Genomic DNA, 22,320 nt, shown 5'->3' on the forward strand with positions numbered 1-22,320 from the left:
AAAAAAAAAAAAAAAAAAAAAAAAACCCACCAAAATCAATTAAGAACCCTATGAAAAATTGGTATTTTCTTAAAATGACTAGAATATAATTACTTCTATAGCTGGATTTTCAAAGTACCGTTTGATTCAATACATCACATGTGAAAGTCCCTAGAGGTCCCTCAGAGAAAAAATTCTGAGGTCACCTTGAAAAGCTTACACACTGTCATACTCCCCATCTTGTAAGCATGTGCAAGAGAATAATCAGAAAAGGGAATCTCACAATATAATTTTGAAACAAAAACATTGAAATAAAAACTAAGGCATTTCCGTTGCAGAGAAGGTACAAAATTTCATGAAATAAAAATTGGGGGCTAGACACGGTGGCTTATGTCTGTAAATCCAGCACTTTGGGAGGCCAAAGCGGGTGGATCATGAGGTCAGGAGTTTAAGACCAGCCTGGCCAAGATGATGAAACCCTGTTTGTACTAAAGATACAACAAAAATTAGCCGGGCATGGTGGTGGGCACCGGTAATGCCAGCTACTCAAGAGGCTCAGGCACAGAATTGCTTGAACCTGGAAAGTGGAGATTACAGTGAGCCAAGATTGCCCCATTGTACTTTAGCCTGGGCGAAAGAGCAAGACTCCAAAAAAAAAAAAAAAAGGGACCTCAGGAAGTCTACTTCTTTGGTCATGCCACTCACACAGAAGGTATAGCTGATGACTTAACAGTCATCTATGTATGGTTACAAAGAATGAGGTATGATTTCTAGTCTCATATTTTTCTATACCCAGAAGCATGGAGATAGTCAAAGATCAATAGTCATAGTCACTAAAGTATGTGCTCACTTTAATAACTGTGATCTTACTGAAGTTGCATGATTACACACAGAATCATTCTGAAGCACAAAATAATGACTGGGAAACTTTCTCTTGCTAGAGATTGTCCAAGAAAATGATACTTAACTAGTTGGCTACTGGCAGAAAGGAATTATAGGAAACTAAAAACTATAGTGAGAACATTTCAAAAGAGATGCAAATGGTTTGAAAAAAATAAAATGCTTTTCTTTAGGCTCTCAGCTCTGTAAGACTCTTCCAATCGGTGTAACAGAAGAGCCTATCAGTTTGTTTTACCCAAGAAAATCCTTAACTCTATAATGGCTGTGATATGAGGTCTATATAATTTTTCTGCCCAGAGAATATCCATCATTCTCTTTTACAATTGCATTCCTAAGCCCCAGCCCCCACTAATACTCTGACTTTGAAAATATCTATTCAACAAGCAATGACATTCTTATTTTCACCCAATTTCTAATATTCAAAAAAGGAGGGTTATATGTCCTATATCCTTTGACCTTCCCTTGTGTAATATGAAGAATGGGATTCTTCCACCAAAAATATCAGGATCTAACTTTAAATGTCTCCGGTCATGATGAGAGCATTTGGTGCTTCGATATTTCCACTTTACCTTAGCACATGGCAATCCGCCTAGGCACGCAGAATCTTGGACGTTGGGTCAGGGCATGGACCTTATGCACATTCACATTTCATCTCATGACTGGATTCCCAGGGCTTTTTGCCTACTGCCAGGTGGTGGGAATGTACAAATCGCAGTGCTTACAATGAAACGGAGAAGGCTCCTAGGCATGGAGAAGTTAACATATCCATGCAGAGAAAAATGCCAGCCAGAATTACCCCAGAGTGTTGATGGCGGGCAAAGTCAAGAAAGAACATTAAGCCAGCTTCCCGACGACAGCCGAAGCTAAATCATGAACTGAAAATGCCTCCAAAATAAAGCAAAAAGAGACCATCAGAGATTAATCCATGAAAATCACATGTAGTCAGAGAAAAATGGAAAGCAAAGCCACATGTGGCTATGAAGCTCCTGACTGTATTTGAAAGTACTCACTCCTAGTTTATGAGAAATAAATTAAACCACAAAGAAAACAGAATTTTACTGTCACTGGGTATTTAGACAGGTAAGGAGTAGGGAAAGGCACTGCTAGGCAAGAGAAACAGAATGAAGTATAAATGCACATCACATAATCAAAGGAACAAGGACCATGCCAAGAGAAACACAGGAATTTGGGAATGATGAAAGACGAGTTTGAAAAGGGGACCAGATGTTGGAAAAGAGACCAGATGTTGGAAAGCCAGGTTAAAGAGTTTTAACTTTACTCCTTAGAGTCACTGAAGATTTCTGAACATTAAAAACAAGACATAGTGCTACAAAATTTTCAACAAGTTTTATTAGTGTTAAAGAGAAAAGACATCTCTTATTTAATTTTTAATTGCTAGAAACAGACTATTAGATCTAACATTAATTCTATAGTACAAACAGTACTATAATACAAATAGCTCTTAAGTCTTGTGAACGTCTGCCATTTTTAGTGAGTAGAAATTCTGATTAATAATGAAACATCATCTTTGATATAGCCTCGGCTATTTTAGCACACAAATACACAAACTGTGACTACCAGCACTAAGAGGAAAGCAAACTTTTTTTTGGAGACAGAGTCTTGCTCTGTCACCCAGGCTAGAGTGCAGTGGCGCCATCTCGGCTCACTGCAACCTCTGCCTCCAAGATTCAAGCAATTCTTGTGCCTCAGCCTCCTGAGTATCTGGGATTACAGGTGTGCACCACCATGCTGGGCTAATTTTTGTATATTTAGTAGAGATGGAGTTTTGCCATGTTAACCAGGCTGGTCTCAAGTGATCCGCCCCTCTCAGCTTCCCAAAGTGTTGGATTACAGGTGTAAGCCACCACACCAGCTGAAAGTTTTAAGTTTCAAACACTGAAAAAAAGCCTCAAATTTTGAAATCCAAATATTAAAGATTTTATAATATCTTTAGGCATAAAAATTAGTAGCAATTTTAATTTTGGTTTTTATATGAGATATCAATTAGTTTATCAAAGTAACTTGTTCCTCACAACTTTTCTCTTGGTAGAAAACTTGCTTTCATTAATTTATGTGGAAAAAGTTATAATTAGCTTCCCCCAAGCAATCACTCATTTAAAAATAAAATCTGAAAAAATCACTATTTCCCCTAACAAAGCAAACACCCCTACAAAACAAGAGCTGAAAGTAGATAGTGGAAGCCTACAAAATAACAAGATATAGCAAAATAACAAAAGGATATGAGACAGCAGCAGTTATAGCTCAATAAAGAAATGTAAGAGAAAGGTAAAACCAAAACGGAAAAAGACAAATGCCCCATTGGATGCAGCACAAAGGAGAATAGATATTGTTGAAAATACACTGATACATGGTAATATACTAAGAGAAAAGCAAGCAATTAAAATAGAAATTAGCAAAAAACTTAAAAGGACTTCCAATATAAGCATAACCAATATTCTCAAAGAAAAAGAATGTGAGTAAAAAATGTTAGCATTCAATCCATTACATATTTTTATTCAAGTACAATGACCCAGATAAGCATTTTTGAACATGAAGGACAGTGGGGAATATAATTCTTATAACCCCTAGTTCAGGATAAACTTCAGCTAAGCAGAAACCATAGCAAAAGGCCTGGAGGTGAGCTTTGAATTAATTCAACTGTAGAACTATGACTAAAACAAAAGAGATTATGGTTGTACAACAGAAGGTGAATGTTATGAACCCTAATAATGTTTTCTAAAAAACCACATTGCTTTCATTAATGATAAAAATCACTAAAGTAAACGTCACCAGAATATCTAGGCAACAATTCACAAACCTTACAAAAGTATTTTAAATTTAGTACTCCTAAAACTTTCAGAATTAATGAATGATACACCAGTGTTTCTATCAAACTGTAAAGTGAAATGATTCCTTGATGCCTATGTCCAAGTCTCTTTCTTTGGATTGTTTGTTTTTGTTGTTTGGTTGGTTGAACTGTTTGTAAAATTAAAGTGTAATATAGGCAAGTACTTCTGAAATAACCTACTCTTGATCTCTAGAAATTTCTTTGGGAAGAATCTGGCAGTTACTGAATTGAAGATTATAAAAACTTCTTCAGTCATTCAAGCCACAGAGGACCCTGGCCTAATTAGAATTCTCCCTCTCTAGCTGCCTTCTTCTAGTGCTTTTCAGAGATCAGCTTTTTTTCTGGTCTTGTGCAGTGAATTATGGACCTTGGTAGTAAAACCCCTACATGCTGGTTAATTAAGTCAAAAACTACTCAAGCATCTCAAAAAGTGAACGTCTAACCTTAGAAACATTACATAATTTTGCATCACTAACAGCCTCAGCAGCTGATTTTTTTTATTATTGAAAATTGATAACCAAAATAAGGGTATGTGCGTTAGGTCGGACATCTCTGTTTGGCCTACTTCAATTTACACAAACAGAAAATATTTTTTGAGTTCACAATTTCCTTTCATATGTGTTCTTCATTATTTAGTCTAATATGGGGGTTGTGGTATTATAAAAATACAATTGAGGGTTTAAATAGCCCATATTCAATCAATGAAGTATCTACTTTGGCTGGATGTTGCAGTGGTTTCCAAACTGCTTTAGTCTCACAACCCTAGTAAGTACCAGATTTGTGGGCATATACTCCACAACATGAATGTGTTTATTTATAGATGAGCACGTGTTACTATATTAATATACTATGTACATGGTTAAAATACAGAAATTTCTGAAGAATTAAAGATAAAAAATATTTTATTTATTAATGGCAGGTAACTTTTTGCTGCCACTAGAAATTATTAATAATATTTAACAAGAACAATGTACTTTAATATACTTTATGATTTCTGAACATTTTGGCTTAATATTTTCTATTCAAGCAATTTAAAGCTCAATATGTTCTGATACTTAGTTTTAATGGATAGTATAGGTACCACATAAAAATACGGAGATCTAAACGGGAAAAGGTCATAATGCCACTGACTCTATCCTCTGATAATGCAAAGGCTTAGGGGTTTTAAAATTTGTTTTGTTTTCTTAAATTATTATTTTGTTGCTAATGCCAACTAAAATTCAGCTAGCAAATGTCTATCTTTCCTGATATCTTGCTAATGAATTATATATAATTATATATTTACATATGTTAACCATATGTAATCATACACACAATTATTAATAAAATATAATTAATTGTATGCTATATAATAATATATAATTAATTATATACAATCTTTTTTTTTTTTTTTTTTTTTGAGACAGAGTTTTGCTCTTGTTACCCAGGCTGGAGTGCAATGGCACAATCTCGGCTCACCGCAACCTCCGCCTCCTGAGTTCAGGCAATTCTCCTGCCTCAGCCTCCTGAGTAGCTGGGATTACAGGCACGTGCCACCATGCCCAGCTAATTTTTTGTATTTTTAGTAGAGACGGGGTTTCACCATGTTGACCACGATGGTCTCAATCTCTTGACCTCGTGATCCACCCGCCTCGGCCTCCCAAAGTGCTGGGATTACAGGCGTGAGCCACCGCGCCCGGCCTATACAATCATATTAATATTATTTATTGCATATATAAATATATAATTATGTGCAATTAAATAATTATATAATATATACTACATATATAAATATCTATAATTATGTTATATATTACATATATACAATTATATACATTATTACAATTATATAGTACATGTAATTATATATATAATTCAATTGCTCTAATACTTTAATACATTTTCAAGATATACTCTAACCCATAGAAAGATGGACATATAAAAATACATATATATATATATATATATATATATTTTTTTTTTTTTTTTTTTTTTTTAAGAGATAGGGTCTTGCTTTGTTGCCCAGGCTGGGGTGCAGTGGTGCAACCAAGACTCACTGCAGCCTTGAACTTCTGGGCTCAAGAGATCCTCCCATCTCAACCTCCCAAGTAGATAGTAGCTAGGACTACAGGTATATGCCACCACACCTGGCTAATTTCTGTACTTTGTGTAGAGATAGGATCTATGTTGCCCAGGCTGGTCTTGAACTCTTGGCCTCAAGCAATCCTCCTGCCTTGGCCTCCTGAATTGCTAGAATTACTAGTATGAACCACCACACCAGGCTAAATTTCTGTTTTTAAAAATTGTATGCTAAAATCACCACAACTTTGTAGATATTTTTAGCTAGGTTAGGACATTCTTTTTTTTTTTAGACAGAGTCTCACTCTGTCACCCAGCTGGAGTGCAGTGGTGTGATCTCAACTCACCGCAACCTCTACATTCCAGGTTTTCAAGCGATTCTCCTGCCTCAGCTTCCCGAGTAGCTGGGACTACAGGCACATGCTACCATGCCCAGCTAATTTTTGTTGTTTTAGTAGAGACGGGGTTTCACCATACTGGCCAGGCTGGTCTCAAATTCCTCACCTCAGGTGATTCACCCACCTTGGCCTCCCAAAGTGCTGCGATTACAGGTGTGGGCCACCACGTCCAGCCAGGACATTCCATTTTAAAGGTATCAAACATGCAGATATGAAGAGTTTTAACAGGTGACATACATTATGTTTTAAAATAACATTTTCAAATGTGTATTTCAAAACTGTTCTCCCTGTAACACAGCTTTTCTTCTAAGAAGGTGTTACTTTCTCATTCATTGTTAAAATATTGCCTGTCTCTTGAATGGCCATATTTAAATATATTTTTCAAAAATCTCTACAAGGTAGTATCTACTAAAACCAATTAACACATAAAGTTCAGCAAATTTGGGCGACTTGTCTTTTTGTAAAAAGAAAATGACTATCAATTTTTAGTTCCTTTGTTGAAAACAACTTTTGTGTGGTAGAAGTATATTGATATTACCTATCTCATCACAAAATACAAAGATGCTACATTTTAAAGGACTTGCTTTTACAAAATCAACTAAGTAATACTTTCCTATAAGCACTTTGTATGCATCTGGCTTTAACGTCTTTGCTCTTCTTCAATAGCTTGCTCAGTAGCTTGTCAACGATGCAGCAAATGAATTTCATATATTTTAATGATAATGACTGCAAATCCTTATTCAAGTAACCTGCTTAATAATTTCTATTGAGAAGGGCTGGCTCTGGTCATATTTCATTAAATTACTTTTATCCCAAATGGGAACATCTGCCCGATGTTCACCAATATCCATTCTCTCTCCCTCTTCCTTGGCATCAGAACCTCTATTCTTGGGCTCATCATTGCCCAGAGCAAAGACTACATTTTCCAGAACCCTTTCCCCTTGCAGCTATGCATGACCTTGGAACTAAGTTTTGGTCACTGGGTTGTAAGTAGAAAATATATATAACCTGAAAAGGAGTGGAATACCTTCCTGCTTTCTTTTCCTCCTACCAGCTGGAATTCAGATTTGACTGCTGAAACTTAAGCAACCGTCTTGAAGTAAGAGGGAGAAGCCAGGTGTTGATGCAGCCAAAGCAACAAGAAAAGGGGCAATCTGGATCCTTCCCGACTGTGTGGTCAACAGTAAGCCCTGGTTTGCCTATGTTTACATGACAGACAAATGAATTTCTATCTTCTTTGAGTTTCCGTTCTTTTGGGTTTTCTGGCTCTCACTGGTGTGCCAAACCCTAATGAATGCACCTGGTAATGGGGTTGATGAAGAGCTCATGCTGGGAGTCACAGAAGAGACAGCTCTGCTGTGTTCTCACATCAGCATGTGTTTGCACTATTCACACTACCTTCAATCTGCAGTTTCCTATCAGAAACTGCTTTTAAGCCACTTGTCCATTTTGTCAGGATTCGTTCATAAGAACCACATAACGTAATCTTTAAATCCACTTTATCAGGTACGTGTGAACTGCAATATGTCAGTAGCTTTGAAAGCAAGTGAAGGAGGAGGCTACTATCAGGCAACTCCAACTGTTTTTTCCAGACAACTCAACAGCCACATGTAACCTGTGTTTGTCTGAAATACAGACCATGTGAGGACACCAGCATCCATGCTAAATATTAATAAAGCTTCATTTTCCCTTGGTTCATACAGAAGTATCTGAAGAAGTTCCACTTTCTTCCTGCTCCTCTCCTGCCCCTACTCACAAGTGCTTGTATGCACCTGGTTGGTGTACAACCCCCCTCCCTTTACAGTCCACTGTCAAGGGCATGGAAGGACTCGCAGGTAACTATAGGTTTCCCTCCTGGATCATGACACTAGGCTGCAAGACAAAAATGTTCTTGGCTGAAAAATCAGAATAAATAAGTGCTTTCCATAAAGTCAAAAATGTGTAAAAGCAAATGGTACATCAAAAGGTGGGGGTACAGAAAGATTTTGATGCCTTACCTGAATACCTCGAGAACAGTCCTTTCCGGTAATTTGGGAGCCACCTGCCTAAATGCTTTTTTGAAATCTTCCAAAGTTAAAAATCCACGATCTATTTGAAAACAATAAAAAATATTCACTTACTTTGATGAGCCCTATGAAATGTTACTTTAGCCATAACATTTGTGCAAAACTTATTTTAATATATCACTAGGAGAAAAGCAGTAATTTATGATTCATTTTAAACATAAGGTAATCTGAGGTTGTCTCATCAGAAGAATTTAAGAATCTAATCACACTTTACTTCAGTGTAGTCCCAGTTGATCTTGAAGGTCACTTGTGACCCTATCATTTTGCTGATTCTCTCAGTCCCAGGGATTCATGTATGAGACGTGCACTGTAACAATGGTGTTAGACTTTGAGTCTTTGTGAGTTGCCAAAACAATGCAGTCTTCAAAATTCATGTCTTTTCCCTTGTCTGGTATTAGAATAATGAAATGTTAATATTTAGAAGGAAATCATAATGGCAGCCAAGACATTGAATCTAGTCTCCACAAGCCTTTTCATTCTGTGTATGATCTATGGGGCTTAGGGGGTCTGCAGCCACCCCTCTCAGCCACACCCTATGTGGGAAAATAATTCCACCAATCATATGTAGGTCAGAGCAAGAGTTGATGAAGAAGCCACACAGTCTCCCACACCTCCATAAGTGGTTCATGTCCTATATCCCCCATGGCCAGTCCTTTTGCTGTCCCCATGACCATCAAGGTATAATATATAATATATTAATACAACTATATAACTGTAAATACTTTTTTTTTTTGAGGCAGAGTTTCACTCTTCTTGTCCAGACTGGAGTGCAATGGCACAATATCAGCTCACCACAACCTCTGCCTCCTGGGTTTAAGTGATTCTCCTGCCTCAGCCTCCCAAGTAGTTGGGATTACAGGCATGCACCACCATGCCCAGCTAATTTTTGTATTTTTAGTAGAGACGGGGTTTCTCCATGTGGGTCAGGCTGCTCTTGAACTCCCGATCTCAGGTGATCTGCCTGCCTCGGCCTCCCAAAGTGCTGGGATTACAGGTGTGAGCCACTGCACCCAGCCTGTAAATACTATTTCATCCATGATAAATGTTAAGAATTTAAGATCACGATGCAGAAAAAAACGTGCACCAATACCTAAGATAACAGCTAATGAATACAGTAATCTAATCTTCCAAGTATATTATATGCTTGATTTACTGGGTATATATAATCCTATTCGCAATCCCTTAATAGCAATTTTTTATATCAAAACACTTCAGAGACACTTACAGTATGTGTCAAAGGCTGTGAAGATGTGTCTTACTTCACTCCGATATCGTTGAGCTTCCTTCTTCTTCTTTACAATATTTAAAAACTCCTCAAGTAATATACCTAAAAGTTGAGAAAAAAACAATTTGTCAAAGATTACTGACTTCCCCTTTAAGAAAAAATTAAACAGAAATGAACAGTCAGAAATATCACCAGTAATCAAATTGTATCTTAATTTTGGTGAACAGTATTTACTCATGATCTGTAAAGTTTCCTGAAGACCTAAAAAGGCATTTTGCTAGAAGCTAACATTTAACAGACCCAACACTAGAAATTAATAGTGAAAATGCAAGAGACTTTTAGGGTTCATTGAGCTTTTTCCAGGGGTAAAGGAATAGTGAACTTGAAAAAGTTTAACACTCTTCCCTCTAACAGCTCGAATAGGCATGAAACTACTTATTAAATAAGGTCTCCTAATTTCTTTCCTTATGCCTCTTTGATCCCTTTTTTCCTAGCCAGATGTCACAACAGTAGGTTTTTTTTTTTTTTTCCAACTGGGAGATCGGGTCAGAGAAGTAGTTTCTTAAAAGTCAATACCAATTGCATACCATAGATAAAGGTGGAGAGAATACTACATAAACAATAGAGCTGGCACCATCCCCAGCCCTGGATACACCCCACAACGTGTGGAGCAGCCTCAGGCTCAGCTTCCTGCGACTCTGATAATAAAAGAGCCCAGCGTGATAAAATGAGATTGGATACTGTGCTTACAACGTCTATTTAAATGAATTCTAATGTGATCTTTGTAGCAGGTTTAAAGAGCGAAGCCAAGAATTTAAACATTTTGGTGAACTGAGCTCTAAATATATAAAAAGAGCGGTTCATTTATATAACTCAGAATTTCCATAAAAAACATCATCGCTCCGTTTTAAAAATAGCCTCCAACCATACAATAACCACATGCACGTTTTTTCTTTTAGTGAGGTAATACTAAGCTGTATACTTTTCTAAAATAGCTCCAATCATTTAAAAAAAGGTAGAAATGATTTTCTTAATTTCCTACGTCTTTATTTATATTTAAAGATTTATCAACTTAAAACAAAGATCTGTCTTTCTGTTTTCAAATGAGTCCTTTATAATGTTTTAGGACCTACTGTGGGCCAGGCACTGCATTAAGCTTTGGAAATAGAGGGGAAAAGAGAACATACATGCTCCCAAGGGAGCGACCTGTCTGGTGGGGAAGGCAGTCATTACACAGGTTCGAATGCAAACGCACACCTCATTGCAAACTGTGGCATGGACAATGAGGGGAAAGACATGAGGTTGTGAAAAAGATTCCCCGGAATCCTCATGTAGACTCTGGTGAAGGAGAGATCCCTTCAAGGAGGAGATATTTAAGCCAAGATATAAACCTTGAGACAACACCAACTGGCTAATGTTGCGAAGAAGAGCACTGTTGGCAGAAGAAAAAGCCCGTGCCAAGGCCGTGGGGTGGCAGGGTGGGAAAATGAAAAAAGGCTGCTGTGGTTGGAACGAAGTGAGCCAGAGAGAAGTGACACAAGATGAGGCTGGGGAGGGAGGCAGGGGCCAAAACTCACAGGCTCCTGTGGGTCACAGTAAATAATTTGGGTTTTATTTAAGTGCAATAGGAAGTCAACAGAAGTTCTGAATTGGGAAGTTATAGACCTGATTTTTGAAAGATCTTTCTGGCTATTTTTTCAATCTTGAAAAAAGGATTGGGGTGGGGGAGCAAAAAACGTAAAGAGAGAGACCAGCTAGGAACCTACTGGCAAGAGATGTGGTTGCCAGGTTGCTGGCAGTGGGAATGAGAGGAGTGGAAGGTTTCCAGATATATTTTAGAATCTAAATGACATAGCTTGATGAAGAACTAGATGTGGCGGGTGAGAAAGGAGATGTCAAGAATATCCCGTAGATTCTGGCTGGAAGAGCTACTTAAAGAAAGGAGAACATCTAGGGGAAGAGCAAAATTGGGGCAAGATGAAAAGTTGCCATTCAGAAGTGTGAAGTGTGAAGTCCTCCAGAGACAAGCAATAGGAGAAGTTCAGGAGGTGGCCGGCTGTCCTCTGGACAACAAGACATATCTCCCTCACCTACCCGAGTGCCTGATAGGTGCTCAACCATACGTACTGTAGTAAATTAGCACGTGTAGCATTTTTTCCATAGTTGTGGGGATATACACTGATGCAGTTCCATGCGAGGCATAGTGGCTCACCCCTGTAATCCCAGCACTTTGGGAGGCCAAGGTGGGTAAATCATGAGGTCAAAGGTCAGGAGATTGAGACCATCCTGGCCAATGCGGTGAAACCCCAGTTCCACTAAAAGTACAAACATTAGCTGGGTGTGGTGGTGCGTGCCTGTAGTCCCAGCTACTGGGGAGGCTGAGGCAGGGGAATTGCTTAAATCCAGGAGGTTGTAGTGAGCCGAGATCGTGCCACTGCACTCCAGTCTGGGTGACAGAGCAAGACTCCATCTCAAAAAAAAAGAAAAAAAATTGATGCAGCTCCATTCTTATCTAATCACTGTTGTGGCAAAGAACATATGCAAAATTGCTGAGGTTAAAATTGAAGTCTAGCCATGTCATGTTCCCATAAGGTCATATCCATAACTTTACTTTCATGAACACCAAAAGCTAGTCAATTAAGTAGCATCTAGAGTAGCTGAAATTCTTGAATAATTCATTCACTGATAATGGCATGTCCTATGATGGCCTTCAGAAACATACCCCAGTTTACCTCTCAAGGCTTCCTAGTCAACTTCCTGATGCTCTCCCAAGACAAGCGGCCCTTTTATACGCCACACCTTTGCCTGTATAAAACACGCTGCCTGGAATCATGCACTTGCTCCTTTTTTTCTCCTAGTGAATGTTTACATCTCCTTCCAGATGCAACCCAGGCAACATCCCCTATTTGAATGTGTCTCTGATTTCTCTCAGCCGAGTCCTTTTTCTATGACCCGACAGCCCTTTGTTGATTATGCAATCACAGAAGTGATTAGGATCTATGGTAATTATTTGGCCGCAGGTCTGCCTGAGACATGCTGAGGGAAAGCAGTTACAGTGTTCAAAATTTCATCCCACCATTAGCATGATGCCTAGCAGACAGTAGGCATGCATTACATGTTTGCTGAGTAACATTCAATGAATAACAAATAAGATGTTATTTCTAGTTTTTAGTAAAAAACATTAAAATGTGTATGTCGGGGGTGGGGGGTGTTCTCCTAGAGACAAGGTCTCCCTCTGTTGCCCAGGCTGGAGTGCAGGGGCTAGTCACAGGCATGACCACTGCGCACTGCAGCCTCAAAATCCTAGCCTCGAGTGATCCTCCACCTCAATCTCCCCATTAGCTGGAACTAAAGGCATATGCCACCACACCAGGCTTAAAATGTGTATTTTAGACCAGGCATGGTGGCTCATGCCTGTAATCCCAACACTTTTGGGAGGCCAAGGTGGGCAGATCGATTGAGGTCAGGAGATCCAGACCAGCATGGCCAACATGGCAAAATCTGTCTCTACTAAAAATATAAAAATTAGCCAGGTGTGGTGGCTCATGCCTGTAATCCCAGCACTTTGGGAGGCTGAGGTAGGTGGATCACCTGAGGTCCTGAGGTCAGGAGTTTGAGACCAGCCTGGCCAACATGGCAAAACCTGTCTCTACTAAAAGTACAAAAATTAGCCAGGTGTGGCGGCATGCACCTATAATCCCAGCTACTTGGGGGGCTGAGGTAGAAGAATCACCTGAACCTAGGAGGTGGAGGTTGCAGTGAGCTGAGATCGTGCCACTGCGCTCCAGCCTGGGTGACAGAACAAGACTCTGCCTCAAAAAAAGAAAAAAAATGTTTTAAATGGTCTTATTATTCTGTATATGAATGCCAAAAAGTAGGTCACTTTCTATGCACATAGCCAGCAAAATAGTCACTTCAGAAACCCAAATTCTTAAAACATGATGTAGTAAAAACCAACCAAAATTCTGAGAGAACTACATCCATAATATTTGCTCTTATCATTGCATTTGACTTAGAGAAATGACAAAGGGAAAAAAAGCACAATTCCATGGTTCATTGTGTAACTCACAAGGAAAAAAAAAGGACATGAGTGGTGACATCTTTTAAATTACATATTCAGATAATTCATGAGTATTTGCAGCTATGAAGTATTTGGGTCTTTACTTCACAATATTGCAGGATAAAAACAAATGTTCTTTAGCTTTTACTAGAAAATGTGTGTAGATTTAAACTGAATGCCTATTACCACTTGAAAGGAAAAGACATCCAGTTACACAAATTACTCTGTATGTATAATCAACTTCTTTCAGACTATTTTCCCACACAATCATATACTTTATTTCTTAAAGCCCACACACTATAGGTTAAACTCATCAAGTACATATTGTGTGAACATATGCCCTCCCTTCTATGTCTTTGTCTTAGTCTTCCAAGACAACACTTATTCAAATACAAGCCCCTTTTCTAAAATGCACAGAGAAGTTTCCATTCAGCTCAGCTCTCATGTTGTAGTAATACAATCACTTTCCAAAGCCAATACATAATAACATGGTACTCCTAAAGCTCTACAATGAAAACACATTAACGTAAGCTGTATACATCTAGCTCTTTCAATAGCCTAGAAATAGAGTTCCTACTACTAGCTCCACCTGCTGTCACAACATTCAAACCTACAACTTCCTCTTCACAAAGGCTTTCAGTAATTCTACTGACATCAGATTTCATACCCAAGAAGAAATGTGTCCCCTCCCACCCCGCCTCCAGAGGAAGAATATGTTCAGAAAATTCTAATTTCAAATATGATGTTGAGTCTTTTGTGTATACTGTTCTGCTAATAGTAGTTACATAAACATACTTTACTGTGGTTACAGATTAGGATCACAACATTAGGAACCACATAGATCTATGTGTTTATCTGTGCTTATTGTTAATAGTCTGCAGAATGTATTCAGAAATTGCTTGGGTCATTGGACTCTATCAACAGTTGGCAAACTAATTTTTTAGCTATAGGAAAGGTTCTTCTTTACATGAGAACGAAAGCCTCATGTGTAGAGGAGATAAAGACAGAACTATTTGGTTTGAAGGGCTTCCCATTCTTCCCTATCTAGCAGTGTCTTTGAATGTGTCCCCAAAGGATCCAGCATTGAGGATCATGGCTTAAAGACCACTGGACCAACGACCTTTACAAATCCTTCCTGACTCTGCCAGTCCCATGCATTTTTTTTTTTTTTTTTGGTACGTACAACTGGAAAACATCTTCCACTTTATAAACAATCATTGGCAAAATGGACTTTCTTCATGTTCCATAACATATATATATCTTTTAGTTTCCAAACTACCTAATACATGTGATATCTATATGTCATAGAGAGAGAGAGAGAGAGACTAGAATTGTTATTTTTTCCTACTTGTTTGTTTATAAGCAGTTTCCTAGGAGGGTAATCATCTTTCACCACAGGGGAAGATATATTCAAAAAGTCCAACAAAACTATATAAATTTTTTCCTTGGAAGTTCCATTATGTATAGTTTTTTGCAGTTCACAGTTCTAAGCTTCAGGGTCAGTGCACACAGAGAAATCCTCTTGAAAATGAAGGAGTCTAGCGTCTGGCTATCACAGTAAGCTCAAATTAGAAAGTGCAATAAACCTGGGGAGAGTGAAAGAGAAAACAATAAAAATAGCAAGTTATTTGGACTGTAAGCCTGGTCCCAGATTTAGCAGAAAGGAAGGGTTCATATTCATTGTGCCACATATTGATTTCTCCAGGAGTTAAAAAATGTTTAAAAATTAGGGTTTAAAAGGATGAAGCAGTCTTTCAAAAGGGATCATACAAGCCTTCTCTAGTTTGAGACACAAAATTCAGATTATGACTTTTGGAGGTCATGACAGTGAAGGGGTGGGGGAGGGATACAATGTATTTGCACAGAAAGACTGTAAGGATGGTAGGTATAAGTGACCTCAAAAATCGTAAGCTGTCATCTCTGATAAGTGAATTCAGAGGATAATATTTTCTTCCAGTTTACTATAGAAATGTTGGAAAATAAAGAGAAAATAGTCTACCTTAATGGAAGAAATCAAGTATCACTATATAAATGGAGGGAAAATGAGTAAAAACCCCAGTTACAGGCCAGACATGGTGCCTCACGCCTGTAATCCCAACACTTTGGGAGGCCGAGTTGGGCAGATCACCTGAGGACAGGAGTTCAAGACCAGCCTGGCCAACATGGTGAAACCCTGTCTCTACTAAAAATACAAAAATTATCTGGGCGTGGTGGTGGGCACCTCTAATCCCACCTACTTCGGAAGCTGATGAAGGAGAATCACATGTTCACCTCCAGGCTTGAACCTGGGAGGCAGAGGTTGCAGTGAGCCAAGACTACGTCACTGCACTCCAGCCTGGGCAACAAGAGCAAAACTCCGTTTCAAAAAACAAAACAGGACATAACAACAACAATAACAACAAACAGTTACAGAATAGAAAAATCTGAACCAATAAAATCTTATTTCTATCAAACCCAGGTAGGAATTGTTACTTTTTTGTTATGTACATCTCCTGCTCATAAAGCTTCAAAGTCTCCTTGGTATTAAACAGCACGAAGTCCTAGTACCTTATTCTGGACTTTAAAGCTTCATCCTTCCTTCCATGCAAACCCATCCTTAATCCTTCCCAACTCTCATCATGTCAGCTGACTGGACACAATTCATTTATAGTTATGTACTATACTCCTTGCGGTTGCAGAGGTTAAAAAAAAAAGATAAAAATCCAGGTGAGTGAATTCTGTTAATGGGAGGACTGCATTAACAGCATGATAGCTGATATATTTAGGTATGCAAATCTGAGCTGGGAGAGAGATTTGTAAGAGAACAGGGATCTAGAAGGAAGAGATTTCAGACACTGAGGTGGACACCACAGGAGAAGAGGGTCTCTGAAGAACTCCACATAGAGAGCACGGCGCCAGCAAAAGGAGCAGGAGGCAGGGCACATGGCTGGCACCTGCACTGCGTTCATTTACCGCCTCTTTGCTCCATCACTGTTTCAAATCCTACCCATCCTTCAACACGTCCAGCTTCAGGCCCACACCTCCGCTAGGGAGCAGTGCTGCCCTCCTGAACTCTTAGAGGTTTTCTTGCCTATACTATTCATCTAACATCTGGCCGTAAAAGAAGTGGCAATATTCCTTTCATCTTCCCTACTACATAAATTTTTATTCTGAGACAGAGTCTTGCTCTGTTGTCCAGGCTGGAGTACAGTGGCATAATCTCAGCTCACTGCAACCTCTGCCTCCCAGGTTCAAGTGATTCTCCTGCCTCAGCCTCCCCAGTAGCTGGGATTACAAGCGCTCGCCAACAAGCCCAGCTAATTTATATATTTTTAGTAGAGACAGAGTTTCACCATGTTGGCCAGGCTGGTCTTGAACTCCTGACCTCGTGATCTGCCTGCCTCAGCCCCCCCAAAGTGCTGGAATTACAGCTATGAGCCGCTGTGCCCAGCCCACATACGATATTTTTTTAAAAAAATCTTTAGATCAGTGTCTGTGTCTCCTAATTCTTCCCCATCTCTGTAGTGAAACATATTCACCATTCTCTAAATGGGTAATTAAATAAATACATGGATGGGTCAATATCTGCAGGAGATACCACAAAATGGTCCTATGATTATTTCAAGATAAGGTAACTTTAACTTGTATGCAGTTTCCTGAGTATAGAAAAGAACTAAGAGGCCAATTGAAATGTGAAATCAATCAAAACCTTCATCCCTGCTATACCTTGGCCTTTGTTCAATAGGAGCCACAATAAGAAACCATACACAACAGCCGGTATTTTATGACAGAATCTAAGACTAGAAAAAGGATATTTAAATTTAGAAAAATAATACCTTTAATAGACAACTGTCTGGTTTAGAACAAGCCTGACAAGATATTAATAAAAGCATGCAAGCCAACTGACCATTAACCTAATCATCCATACATTATTTTTCAATTGGACCTTACACTGGATAACAAACAGTCCATAATTACAGTTATGATGAATCAATCTCTTTGATTTTTCCATCATTCAAAGTTGAAGGTTAACAGTAAGTTCCTGGAAAGCTTTTTCAAGTATGAAAGAATATGTTCATTCATTTAAAAGGGCAATAGTATAAGGAAACAGAAAAGACAATCTAATCAGCTTGTGAAAACAAAATTCTGAAGTCTTTTTTCTGGTTTTTAACCTTAAGCATATTTTATATAGAGCTGAGATAATAACACAGAGACAAGTGTATGAGGGACAGTGGGACAATGCCCATTCAGTTCTTATTTATAGCTTTTAGCATAAAGTAAAGAAAAGCCCTGTAAATCTTAGCTGTTCTTATTTATATAGAATGCTCTACAATTTATTCTGGAATAAAGTCAGACCATCTGAGATCTGTATACTTGGAACACACAGCCTTTGCCCTTCAAAGAATTGCCCTGACATTAAACACTGGTCTACATTGAGAAAAGATGAAGCAACAGCCTTACAAAATTCACTCGTGCATTTATTGAACAGCTCGTGGACACTGACATCCACTCATCAGTCTCTCCTCCATGAGCCATCACAGAAGAACTATCCAGGGCAGGAGGACTTATGCCTCTCTAGAAAAACATTTTGTTGCGTGGACCCTGACTGCAGCTGTACTTGCTCATGTTTTCCTATTTGCTCGGGACGCTAGGTAGTCCAGAACCAAACGTGAAATTAACGTCGAACAACTATAGAGAACATGGTGATTTGTGTTTTGTATATTAATGCCACTTCTGACTTTCAACTAATTGATTCATAAAGTTCCTTAGGGGAATGAATACTGGCCTCAATTTTGTCACAATTAGGAATATGACCCATGGCACTATTAAAAAGCAAAGGAAAGGCTTATCAGTTGGTTAACAGGGTGAGCTGGAGGTCAGACCATGTTGTATGCTACTTACTAGCTAGCGGTGCCACTCTGGGCAAATTACTTAACCTCTCTAGCCTTCTGAATTTATTTTTTTTATTTTTAAACTTTTTAATACTTTAAGAGAGATAGTCCTGCTACATTGCCCAGGCTGGTATCAAACTCCTGGGCTCAAGCGATCTTCCCACCTCAGCCTCCCAAGCAGCTGGGAATACAGGTGCATACCACCATGAATGGGCAGAATTTTTTAACTTATAAAATGGGGATAATCAGGCGCAGTGGCTCATGCCTATATAGTCTTAGCACTTTGGGAGGCTAAGGCGGGAGGATCACTTGAGCCCAGGAGTTAGAGATCCTGTCTCAAAAAATAACTTAAAATAATAAATAAAATAGAATAAGGATGATACGGTTTGGCTCTGTATCCCTACCCTATCCAAATCTCATCTGGAATTGTAATCACTGTCAGGGCAGGGGCCTAGTGGGAAGTGATTGAATCATGGGGGCTGACTTCCCCCTTGTTCTCACCAGATCTGGTTGTTTGAAAGTGTGTGTCAATTCCCTGTTCATTCTTTCTCTCCTGCCCTCATGTGAAGGTCTTTGCTTCACCTTTGCTTTCTGACTTGATTGTAAGTTTCCTGAGGCCTCCCCAGTCATGCTTCCTGTTAAGTCTGTAAACTGTGAGTCAAACCTCTTCTCTATAAATTACTCAGTCTCAGATCGTTCTTTATAGCAGTGTGAAAATGGATGAATACAAAGGATAATCATAATATCATAGAGTTGTATTAAATATAACAATCATCACAGATGAATGTGCTCATCACAGATCCGCACATGATAACTGTTCAGGAAATGATCACTGCAATTATCTACAATAATAATAAATACTGTAAAAGGATTTTATAAACAAAAGAGTCATACAAATGCCAAGTATTTATTATTTTATTATTCCTCTGTATTGTTCTGTGATTCTTCTCTGAAGCCCAGGTTCCTCATTTTAAAATAAGGACAAATGACTGTTTTCCAGGTCTTTTCTAGTTGCAAACTTCTTCATTCTATATGCTTAGAGAAGGTATAAAGTGCATCACAGAGAATGAGGGTTATAATGAAACCCTCTGAAAGAGAGAGCAACACTGTAAATTAGAACCAACCTCAACTGTGATCTGCTGCTTCCTTTAATAAATGCCTTGATTTTTTTTCTCCCACTCACATATTCCCTTGTTCCAAGCAGCCACAACAGTTTTTGCTAATATTCACATGCTTTTTAGGCTACAGGCAATAAAAACATCATTAGCACCTTTCTGCTACTCACATTGGCTGCCCTCAAATTCTCCCAGCATGTATACTTCTTCTAGACACTCTACTTTTATTTCTAGCAGCTTTGACTTAACTTTTCACTCTTCTTAATTTTCACAAGGAAATCTCTACAGAAATGACCCACTTTTCAAGAGGATTAGAAGCCCTTGGGAAGCAGGACCTGGGCATCCAGGTTTAGGTATAATTCCAAACCAAAAGCGTAGGGTGTCTAGCTTCAGGACTCTGCCCCTTCCTAAAAGCAGCTGAATCGAGGCCAATCTAGAATGTGCCTCTGACCTTGCCCTGCAAGCTGGGCAGCAACTGGGCCCTGCACAAAGAATCCTGTGGATGGCATGCCAGAGCCCTGTTCTGAAGTAAGAAGTGCAATGGGTGGCAGAGGAGAATTCTCAAGTCAAAGCTATATTATACAGGACAACTTTGGAAAGTTGATTACCTGAATAAATAGCTCCCAGAAGGCCAAGACCAGCATTTCAGACTTTTCTTTCTTTCTTTGAGACAGGGTCTCACTCTGTCACTCAGGCTGGAGTGCAGTGGCATGATCATGGCTCACTGCGGTCTCAACCTCCTGGGCTCAAGCAATCCTCCTACCTCAGCCCCCAGGGTAGCTGGGACTAGCATGTGCCATCATGCCTGGCTAATTTTCGTATTTTTTGTAGAGATGGCGTTTCGCCATGTTGCCCTGGCTGGTTTCAAACTCCTAGGCTCAACTGATTCACCCACCTTGCCCTCCCAAACTGCTGGGACTACAGGTGTGAGCTACCATGTCCGGCCCATTTCAGCTCTTCAAGATCCATAACATTAAGGAGAGAGATAATACATGTGGAAAAACATTTAATCTGTGCATAAGCCCTCTTCCTTCAAGAGTAATACCATGTAAAATTGACTCATATCAATAACAGGGAAAGAAGAAAAACTGGATAGTTTGAAATTGGTTCAGTATTGAACAGTTCTAATACAAAAATTGCATGTTAGCAGCAAGCAGAGTTCAGCAGTGATTTCTTGCTAGGCTATTTTACTCCTTTTCTCAAATGTTTGTGGTCTTGAGTTTCTACACACACACACACACACACACACACACAAAGTACAGTTGGGAGAATACAGGTGGGAACTGTATTTTTTCTTCCAGAATCCACACCTCTCTGTACATCAGAGAACTAGTTAAGGAAAGAAAATATTCAGTGTGAAGTCAAATCCTTAATTCAAAATCAGAGGACATACAGAAGAAAGAAAGTCTATGAGAATAAAGAATGTTGAAGTACCTTCAGCAATAGTCACACTTGATGTATTAGAAAAGTCGCTGTATTCATCTTTTTTCATGCTGCTGATAAAGACATACCTGAGACTGGACAATTTACAAAAGAAAGAGTTTAATGGACTTACAGTTCCACATGGCTGGGGAGGCCCCATAATCACAGCAGAAGGCAAGGAGGAGCAAGTCACATCTTACGTGAATGGCAGCAGACAAGAGAAAGTTTGTGCAAGGCAAGGCCTCTTTTTTTTTTTTTTTTTTTTAAGATGTTAAAGATTTTATTTTTTATATCCAGCATACAATTTAGAAACACCACTATTTTGGAATAAAGGCTTTGTTACAGGGTTGTGTAAACTCAGAAGTCTTGAAGTCCTCTATAATTGAATATTCTCATCAAAGTAGGATCTCCTTCATGTTCATTTAATTTCTCATATTATATCACTGTTATTTCTACCCACCACAGCATAAATCATTTTCCTTGCCAGAAATCAAGTATCTTTTATAATGAGCTTTCTTTAAGGCACAAATGGATAATTTTTACTGTCTGCCTAGCCAATCACTTTTAACTAATTATTGTTCTATATATTTTTGTCTCTATATTGCTACGACATCCCAATGCTTGCTACATATACATACATACATACACACACACTCACACACACACACACTCTCACACACACACACACACACATATATATAATACATCCACAGCTTGGTGATGGTTTTAATTTTCTTCCCCCTCCCCTTTGTGTATGGGCTATGAAGTTTTATTGAAGACCCGTAATGCCTCCGGTTTTGATTTAATGTTTTGGAGTTTGTGATCTCATTGCCTGGCATGGAAAATTTTAGGCAAGGTCTGCAGATTGTATGCAGGAAAAGACCCGCATCACCACCGTGGGGTGAGTGCTTCTTCCCAGTCTGCAACAAGCCGACTGAACTGCCATTTAGAGTCGATGTTCAATGTTCGGTTTTGTGCTGTCGAATAGTCAGCACTTCAACCAGTCCTGCTTTTGCAAAGGGTTTTTAAGAAACAACGAATCTCAACTGGTGCTGCATATTGGAATCACTGGAGGGAGTCTTAGAAGGTCCTGATGCCCGGACACCATCCCCAGAGATTCCGGTTGAATTTGTCTGGGCTGTGGCCTGGGCACTGGGATTTTTTTTTCTTTCCCATTTATTTTATTGCATTTTAGGTTTTGGGGTACATGTGAGAACATGCAAAATTGTTGCATAGGTACACACGTGGCAGTGTGATTTGCTGCCTTCCTCCCCATCACCTACATCTGGCATCTCTCCCCAACTCCCTACCCACCACCGTCTCTCCCCTATTTCCCCCCAACATACCCCAGTGTGTAGTGCTCCCCTCCCTGTGTCCA

The 22,320-nt window shown here is 39.1% G+C and overlaps 1 protein-coding gene across 3 annotated transcripts in view; it reads right to left on the reverse strand.

The window, feature by feature from the left end:
• Window positions 1-22,320, reverse strand: part of EFCAB11 (EF-hand calcium binding domain 11) — a 170,475-nt gene that overhangs the window by 135,467 nt on the left and 12,688 nt on the right. For all 3 annotated transcript variants that reach the window (XR_001823848.2, XM_017524552.2, XM_037737114.1), the window contains exons 4-5: window positions 9,475-9,576; window positions 8,181-8,271 (exon numbers count right to left, since the gene is read on the reverse strand). Coding sequence is in view for 2 of the 3 variants with exons in the window: in XM_017524552.2 (XP_017380041.1) it covers window positions 8,181-8,271; window positions 9,475-9,576 (193 nt within the window). In the remaining variant the exon portion in view is untranslated. The remainder of the gene's footprint in view (window positions 1-8,180; window positions 8,272-9,474; window positions 9,577-22,320) is intronic.

The sequence above is a fragment of the Cebus imitator genome, unplaced genomic scaffold (genome assembly GCF_001604975.1).
Source record: "Cebus imitator isolate Cc_AM_T3 unplaced genomic scaffold, Cebus_imitator-1.0 Scaffold34, whole genome shotgun sequence".
NCBI lineage: Eukaryota > Metazoa > Chordata > Mammalia > Primates > Cebidae > Cebus > Cebus imitator.